Source organism: Lottia gigantea (assembly GCF_000327385.1).
Source record: "Lottia gigantea unplaced genomic scaffold LOTGIsca_56, whole genome shotgun sequence".
Classification (NCBI taxonomy): domain Eukaryota; kingdom Metazoa; phylum Mollusca; class Gastropoda; family Lottiidae; genus Lottia; species Lottia gigantea.
Genome location: NW_008709919.1, coordinates 1,539,072 through 1,548,680, shown reverse-complemented (window position 1 = coordinate 1,548,680; position 9,609 = coordinate 1,539,072). Strand labels below are relative to the sequence as shown.

Below are 9,609 nucleotides of genomic sequence, written 5' to 3'. Positions count from 1 at the left end.
GGGCCCCCCCCCCCCCCCCCCCCCCCACGGTTCAAAAAAAAATTATGAAGATCATTTGGTTGCTAATGTAAAACCATTTCGAATTTGGACAGTGGCACTGGTCGTACCAGATCCACGGATCCCTTGGCTCCACAAACCCTCAGCGATTAAATTTATAGGTCTCAGAATGCCGTAGAGCATTTAAAAGGGCTTCACCCATGTTCCAACTCCCCCCCCCCCTTCAAGTAGTTTAGCTACCAAATTTGGGTGTGGTGATTTGACTATGTATAACCTCTCAACGTTTAACGTTGCTGTTCGTGAAGTAAAATTGTTTGTTGTCATACCGCATACTTGGGCGTAATTGGCAATTAACTACAATGTTAATTCATATTAAAGGTTTATGAATTCTTGATGACATAAACGCCAGCAAGTAAAATTTAACAATAAAGTTCGTCTTCACAAAATATATCATTGAGTGCATCGTATTAATGATTTATTTATCTTTTTCATTTTTAAAGGCAACACCCGAATTAAAAGCCACGGAAGAACGACAAGAAAGCATGGTCTTCAGGGTTTGTGCTGAAGTGTTACGAGTAATATTCCCAATCATGTGCAATTTGGTTTCAGTAATGACGTATTGTCTTTCAAAATACGTCCTGATTTATAGGGACATTCCGCTTTGTTTGTAGGTCGAAAAAATCTTTTTGTTCAAATTTATGAAAACTATGCACCAATATCAAGAGAAATGTGTCCCTTAACGTATCTGATAGTTTTAACTTTAAAAATCAAGCTGTGAAACGCCAAAACGGTTTAAAAAACTTTTTAAGTTCGATATGCTTTATGTTAGCTGATTTATGAAGACGTTTATGATACTGAAATTTATTACAAAAAAGCAGAATGTCCCTCCAAGTAATACTTTCAATTGAGTTACATTGCCTGACAAACTACCAAGAACATGTATGTTATTGTAAAATATGCTATAAGTAGTGCTTTATTCAGATCTAAAATTAGATCCACCTCAGTGACAGAGCGTTCTGAGATTTCAGCGCTTCGCGAAATACTCCATTGAAATACTGTCAATAGTTTACTTGCATTCTGTATAGCGTTCCTTGTCTTCATTATCCAAATCATAAGTAACAAACGGACCTAATCATGTAGATTTTTAATATACCAATGTTCCTTTCCCCTTTTAACCAAATTTGGGTTGCTGAAACGGAATCACGCGAGTAATTAGCACTGCAAAGTACTAGAAAGTAAATAAATAAATATATTAGCCAGGATTTAAGAATAGAATTAGTTAAAAGAACTATATCAACGCACCAAGTGCTTTACGTAAGTGAGAATATTGACAGAGAGAAATATTGATTTTTCTAGCTATTGAACATAGAACTACCTTGACAAGATTGTCTACAATATCGACTATGCCTTTACATTATTGTCATATCATGTTCTACTGCTTACTGTCATCTTATTTGTTGACACGTTTCCATAACAACTAAATATACTCCTATAGTGTATTTCATATAAACATTCCTGGAAATAGTCTTGAATGTCAAGTTTCATTTATTTTGTCCACAGATTAAAGTTACTCTTGTTAATATTACCACAAAATTTTTATTTTGAATTCATCATTGACGTCAAACGCGAATTGTTATATGAAATGATTTTTTTTTTTCGTGCAAGAAAAGTAAAGAGATTTGCAAATTTTTGTACAAAAACATTTGATTTCCAAATTTTAAATTCAGAATTTTATTAAATGTGACGTTTTTGAGCTCATTAATATTTAAAACCCCCTTAACTGGCATGTTCGAAATAAAATTACTATAAGTTATAAGTAATTTCAGTATAATAATTATATGAAATAAGCGTCTTGCAGTTCGAGATTAAAATAACTCAATTGACTATAAATGAAATAGACTCTACTTGTGGTGACGGCTATTTTCCTTTTTAAATTTTATACGAAATAAGAAAATGGTGGATTATATATATTGAAAATCATTCGAAATCAACAAATATGGCGGAGGAATCGTAAGTTGTTTTATTATTAGGCTACTGATCTGAAATGTTGATACAGTAGGAAGAAAATACCGTATTATGATCTATAGTATTGAGCGATCCACTCGACTGGATATCTGGCAATGTCTTTCATATACAATAATATGTTCCTTAAATGTTAGGCGACATTATAAGTAGTATTATAAGTTTGATATGAAATTCTGAACTATAATAAATCAAGGTTCTTACAAAGAGATTTTCAATTCAAATCATTAAAACAATATTGACGTCAAAGTTTTTCCTGTAAGTTCATGTACGAAGGAAGTCAGACAAAAAGCGAGATGGTGTTCTTGATACACACATGAGGGACGGAAACAGACTACCTAATATTTATGGAGAGATTAAACTATATGAAGTACTTTCAGACACCTTCGTCCATCTCGAAGAATAACGGTCGTAATGGACGCTTACGGCCGGCCCATTGCTTCTTGTGCGTTTGTGCGTTCACTTACTGCTCGGTTACTTCTTGGGTACTTCACTTAATGCCCTACCCCCTTTTTATCTTTAAAAGTTTTTCGACACCATCCAATCGAGGCCATAGATATGTATTGCGTCGTGTCGCAAATCGTTACAGCTACAGCTTATCTACATGTTTATTTTTATTTTCAGGGTTAAAGTAGCCGTAAGGGTGAGACCCTTTAATTCAAGGTAAGTATATATTTCAGAAAGTGTTGAACTTATTGATTATTATCAAAGATAAAAAAAAATTTATTCAACTTAAGCTAAACTATAGTTGTGTATCAAGTGCTTATGTATCAGTGGCTACAGAGGTAAAACACTTGATGCCAAGTGAATTGGATTGTCACCCCACTTAGTGAGTCCACACAGCTTATTATAAGGTATATTAACCTAAAGTAAACTGAACGATTCCAATTCCTCTATCCAAAAGTCATTGAATAAGTTGTATCTATGTCATCAGCTGTTGCAAGTTATACCAAAGCTCCATGAAATTATATCAGCATTATGGTATGGTGTATGGTGGTTTGCTATAATATATCACGGTTGCTATCATATTTCAGAGAAAAAGACAGGAGAGCAAAATGTATTATCAAGATGCAAGACAAAATGACTATGATAGCCAATCCTGATGCTCCAAGTAAGTTAATTTAGTGTGTACCGTTTTGAACAAGAGAGGTGTGTCCATTAAACCTTCGTGGGACTTTCACCCATTCTTTAAATCTGTTTTGGAAAGACGATCTAGGAAATGTATATGTTTTCGGGCAGAGATTGGGAGTTCGTGACTAGAAAGGCAAAAATCGTGTTCCTTGGGAGACTTCTATCAATACTACTTATGGAGGTTTTACCCCTGCAAGTGATAAAGGTCGGGGGCGATATTTCAAAAACCTCTTGAAAGAAGTGTCTCAGAAGCTCTGCATATTGAAGAACCATTGACCGTTGCAAACTGGAAAATACTAGGCTAAAGCCACTCTATTGGCAAGATCTCTTCTATTCAAATCCCCAAGATTGCGACTAATATGACGTTCGTGGTATTGCCTATCCATCAACTCCTTCTTCATCACTGCTATGTCATATAGCTCTGATCCATACCTGCCCTGCACTTATACACGTTCCATATTGGCTATATCATAGCTTTTCTTATTATAATAATACCTTATAACATACATATAGCTCTCACAGATTTTATTTTGATCCATATTTACCTTTCAGATGAAGAGCCTAAGAAGGTAAGTATTGTAATACATATCGCGTTTCTGAACAAAACAGTTTGATTTAAATATCTCATGAATGAATTAAGTTTCATTGATTATATAAGAATTAATCAATAGAATACTGATTACACATAATGCTACTTGAATCATAATGAAGATTGCTATAAGATAAATTATAATGATCAGTATCAATATTGATAAACATAAAATTACTGGCCGGGGTGTTTCGTGTGTCATTTTCGTATTAATGATATATATTTTTTCCTTGTAGTTTTCATTTGATTATTCCTATTGGTAAGCTACTTTAGTTAATGCTTTTTAAATACAAGGATCTCCCAGAGGGAAGGCGCCTGCTTTATACATCGAATATACACAGAACTACAAACTTATTTGATTCAAAGAAAGGCTATTGATTTTCGTAGTGATTTTAAGAATATCCTATCGTTCTGTATTTTAGAAACTTTGGGTCATTCTACTAGTAATTTTAATATTCCAATTTTCAGTCCAAAGGTAGTGGTAACTGTAAATAGAAATCAGAGTAGTGTAATAGAAGCTTTAGTGTCCCCCATATACAATAAAAGGGCTAGAAAATCTTTTTCGAATCATTTTAAGCTCGATGCGACTGTATTGCATTTCTTCCGTTAATTAACTGCAGTATACAAAGTATTACTAGCGATATATTAAGTAGATAAGTTCCAGATCACCATTAAATGTTCAAGCTGTGTGCTTTGACAAGAGTTCAGAATTATCCGCGTTTTAAAGTTAAAAAGGCGACTCGTCATTTTCTTGAGACTATGTCTTAAATAGAAAAACAAAATATAGAAATAGAAAGAGAAATTATGCGATTTTCGTACATTTTAGTACTTCTGAAGACTATTTAATATTATATATATGTTGAATCTGTCCGTTTTAATGCCATTTGCTTACTATTGCGAATATTTTTCACGACTGAAATGGTGGAATGTCTTTTTTAATCATACCATTTGTCATTTGAAGGTCACATGATGGTTTTAAAGAAAACAATGACGGAACATTCGATGCTGTAAGTGGTAGTAAATTTGCCAGTCAAAGAACTGTGTACAACGATTTGGGAAAGGGTGTTTTAAACAATGCTTTTGAAGGTTTGTTTCAGCAGAATCATTTTTTAATTTTTACTTTTCAGAATATACATTGTATGTCGGAAAAGCTGATACAAGTATTAGATGTTGTATCATTCTAAGAGGCAATATATAAACTAATTAGCCATAAGTATACAAATATATTTATGTATTAATTTGTATATATTTTTTGTAGGGTATAACTGTTCTTTGTTTGCTTATGGACAGACTGGGTCTGGCAAGTCGTACTCCATGGTTGGATACGGACCAAATAAGTAAGTTTATGAGATATTGTTGATCTAGTGTCAAAATTTTCCTTCCACCCATCAGTACTGGCGTATGGGACGGGGTAATAGCTGGGTGTGACTGTATATTTTGACAAAGGTATTTTCCAGGTGTCATTACCAGAAATACAATTCTATTTTTGTTTTGGAGGAGACTTCAAATTTGTCGAAATTGTGTGAACTTCAACACTTATCTATTTCAGAGGCATAGTACCAATCATTTGTGACGAATTGTTTAAAGAAATAGCATCAAACACAAAAGATAATAAAGTAGGTTGATCATTATCAAAATGTAATAAAATAACATCTTGAATCAACCTGAATCAGTGGTTACAACAGTTATGCAATTTCGTTCGTAACGTCATGTCGACGCACACAATTTTAGTCGGGAATAGACACTTTCAAATACGCCTTTAATCTCATCATTAACAATAGCAAAATGAAATCCTAAAGTTTCTTTGAAACACATACATTAGTTAAATTAAACCAATCTATTCTCATTGGTTAATCAAATGTTAATAATTAATGAATTTACACAGCAAAATAAAAAGACACATTTAAAAGATTATTCTTCAGTACATGTCAAATGTTTGATTTTCTGAAAATTCTTAAACAGACATTTTTTTTACAGAGATTTGAGGTCACATTTTCCATGTTAGAAATTTACAATGAACAAGTCAGGGACTTGTTGGCGAAAGACAATCCTAAAGGTGGTTTGACAGTCAGACAAAATGCTAAACTTGGAATGTTTTACGTAGAAGGATTAAAGAACACACCGGTTGGAAGTTATCAAGAAATCGAGAAGAGAATGGAACAAGGTTTGATTTGGTTTATAAGTTCTTCTTAAATCCGTCAATGCTGCGAGCCATATCCTTAATCCTTGATTCCCAAATCGGTGTATCAGTACCACATTGGAATTGATAACATCCATCACAACCGAAGAATACACAGGGAATACCAAAAACAAAACAAAAATACAGAGAAATAAAACCTAAATAACACAGGAAGTACTGAAGAACACCACAGTAATATTTCGTTCTTCATTTCGCCAAGTACCAAGAAATAGGAAAAGAAACATTAGGGTACTTAAAACAAACAAAGGTGTTTTTGTTTTATGTTTTGAATAGCACCCAGACGTGCACAAATATATTACTCTAACAATAATTTACCTATTAATTCATCAAATTTATCTTTATTTAATAAATAGGCACAGCTGCAAGAACTGTAGCCTCGACTAATATGAATGCTACTAGTAGTCGGGCTCATACAGTAGTCACGATCACTTTTGATCAGATTATCAAAGATAGTATTGGTTCTGAAACCAAGAAGAGCAGTACCATTAATTTAGTAGATTTAGCAGGTATGTGTCATTCCTTCAGTTTTACATCATTTGAGACCATAGACTGAACTCTAGCACGATTATATACCAAACGTTTGGCTCGATTTAGCGAGGTGTTTCAACTTTTACCATAAATCTGATGTTGACATGTGGCCAATGGAATATTCTTTGGTGATGCAAAATTCAAAAACAAACTGTTAAGATATCTATTATCTTATGAACAATTTTTAACAAGTTGATTCAAAATAATAGATATGAGGCGCTCGTCTGCATCGTAACCAGCAGCCTATATAACGCCATGTAAAAATTGTATATAGGTACTGCTCATCAATCCTTGGACAGGACTGGAATCTGTCATAAGATCATATTTGGAATTGCATATCGTAATGTAATGCGGCAGGTCATTTGCAAATTGGATAACATCTATGGGATTCAAGTGTTGTGCTTGGCGAAGGAGGTCGAGTTGAATGACCTAGTTAAATGTAGATGATTATCTTTGTTTATCAAACTTTCAATAGGATCTGAAAGAGCTGATAGTACGGGTGCTACCGGAGATAGATTAAAAGAGGGAGCTAATATTAACAGATCCTTATCAGCTCTGGGTAACGTTATATCGGTAAGTGACTGCAATATATTCACATTCCACACTTGCAGGGAGTGAGTTTTTGTGCATTTACTCGTCAATAAACGTCCTAAATTCCCACAAAATTTGACCATAATATAACGAAAATATCGCAAATAGCATTCAAGATTAAATGGTGTCATGGCGTCATTGATATTTAATTGCGTTAGCAACTTAAAAGTCTGTTTAAGTTTTTCTGGAAATGCAAGATCCGAAAAAAACAAAAAATCGGAATGGTGCAAATAGAATCCATAATTGTCATCTCATACAAAAAACGCCAGAAGAGATGGAAGAATTCAGGTCTTTGTAGACTTGCAGTCCATCTTATAATAGAGTCAATGGCTACGTCTAACTGCTATGACGTCGGTAAATGTTACATCTGGAAAACACAATGTTATACTATTCGTATATAAATTATAAAAACTATTACAATTTCCATTATTACAGGCCTTAGCAGATGTATCAATGGGGAAAAAGAAGGTTTATATTCCATATAGAGAATCAGTACTGACAAAACTGTTACAGAACGCATTAGGTGGAAACAGGTATCTATATATTTGATATACCATGAAACTGGTGCTGACGTTCAAAACTTTAAGCAAGAAATTTGAATTTCATTCGTTGGAAATTCAAGTAATTAGATTTAAGAAAGCTTGTTTGTGAATATCCACTTTTCTCAACAATGCAGTTGACTTGGAGCTAATGTTTCGGTCCTATTTTCAGTAAAACGGTGATGATAGCTGCCTTATCACCGGCAGATATAAATTATGACGAGACCTTGTCAACACTAAGATACGCAGACAGAGCCAAGAAAATTAAAAACCAGGCAGTTGTCAATGAAAATCCTTTGGATAAGTTAATCAGAGAACTAAAGGTATATAACAGATGTTTTTCATATATTGGATAAACAAGCATTTGTTCAGTATATAAAATATGTCATTTCTTCATGTTGAATCCAAATATTTCTTATCTCTGGAGTCCGCGATTCTTCGTGGTGTGCTTTAATTCGATCTTGACTGATCGAGGGTAGCTAATAATCATTTATGATTACATTCTTCACTTGAGATTTGCCATTGTCATATTTGTGTTCATCGTGTGATCTCAACACAATAGCCGATAGTTTGTAAGAAGGGCATTGGTTACCCGGAATAGCTTACGCGTCTTATGTTTCTATTAATTTGTAGGAAGCTTTAATGACCAGAGATAGATTGTCTTTACTACCATCTGCTTCATGACGATATTTCAAATAGTCAAAGGGAAATAACTACGAGAAATTCAAAATATCAAACGATCACAAAACTGTGGTTGTAACTTAAGAGTGACCATAGGGATTTATACTGTCACTGATTTCGTTAACATGAAATCTTGCTACCAGTCCTGACAGTTAACTTGAGTCATTTTTCACTGTGGTGACGATTTTTCCCCTTTATGTATGTTTATGCATGGTTGACAATACTAATGGCATTAAATTCGTCATTGATAGAAGCAATATTTCATTAAGGTGAATGAGTTGTTGAGGAAATGAAATAAAGTCGAATTCTTTTTAACCTATAACATGGGAACTTATCGATGACTTTAATGTAATGTCTTTAAGGAAGAAAATGAGAAATTGAAACACAAAATGGACAGTGGAATGACTCCTGTTGCTTCAGAGGGCATGTCACAATCAGGTAATTTTCAAATTGATTATCAGTCAAAATCCAACATACTACTTAAGCACCCCAATCTAATTTGAGCTCCTCTTCAAATTTTACAATGGCGACTTCCACTTTAAAGTTTTTGAATGCTCAATGAACAACCTTTTCGGATTTAAACTGTTTGATGATTTTTATGTGCACAGACTGTAGCAAACGGGGCCTCGGTTTATTATCCGATGCTTTTCATTGTCGTCCTCTCCAACTTGCCCCAACTAAAAAATCCAAGGGAATAATGTTGAAGTCTGTTGTAAAAATACTTTTAATAAATGTTCAACAGTAATAACCAAATTCTTCAAGATTCGGTCATTACAGAAGACCTCGAAGCAAGCGTTGAAATTTTTCAGAAATTGCTCAAATGAGAGCTAAGATGGAAGAAGAAATACGAGCTCAACTGATGCAGAACAACCAGATACTGTTACAAAATACACAAAATTGGGATGAAATGGTAACTATACCGCTATTATACACATGTTGAATAAACTGCTTATCATATTTCAACGTTGCAGAATGGAAAAATCTGGAAAACATTAAGTTTGTTGATATTGTTTTTATCGAGACGAGTTGTCTTTTTAACATGTTAAATAGGTTGTTAAGAGGTTATATGCTTTATTATGTATAATGGAGCAATATATGGCTTTTCTTTTTGCATTCCAATTCCATTCCAATTATTTCTCAGACAGCTGTAGATCCTGTAATTATAGAAATGCTTAACGGTATGGTATGACTATCGGAAAAGCTGCTAGTAATATCAAATGGCTTTTGTGATAGCAGCCATAAAACGCTTAATTTTAGTGGAATTGCAACGATCTGAACGATCCTTGGAATGGTGCACACCATTGCTATCAGTGTCTCCGATAGACATGAAA

At 33.8% G+C, this 9,609-nt stretch overlaps 2 protein-coding genes across 2 annotated transcripts in view; both read left to right on the top strand.

The window, feature by feature from the left end:
* LOTGIDRAFT_166199 (hypothetical protein) overlaps positions 1–399 on the top strand; it is a gene marked incomplete at both ends in the record, with an annotated part of 8,214 nt that extends 7,815 nt beyond the window's left edge. The window contains one exon of the mRNA XM_009063249.1: positions 376–399. Within this exon, the coding sequence (XP_009061497.1) occupies positions 376–399 (24 nt within the window). The remainder of the gene's footprint in view (positions 1–375) is intronic.
* Positions 400–2,623: 2,224 nt separating this feature from the next.
* On the top strand, positions 2,624–7,953 carry LOTGIDRAFT_127149 (hypothetical protein; the record flags this gene model as incomplete). The annotated part of the gene is made up of 10 exons (XM_009063248.1): positions 2,624–2,682; positions 3,054–3,134; positions 4,701–4,825; positions 4,998–5,076; positions 5,289–5,355; positions 5,717–5,903; positions 6,293–6,445; positions 6,943–7,040; positions 7,494–7,591; positions 7,770–7,953. 10 exons carry the CDS (start codon positions 2,624–2,626, stop codon positions 7,951–7,953), a joined length of 1,131 nt encoding a protein of 376 aa, XP_009061496.1.
* Between the last annotated feature and the right edge of the window lie 1,656 nt (positions 7,954–9,609).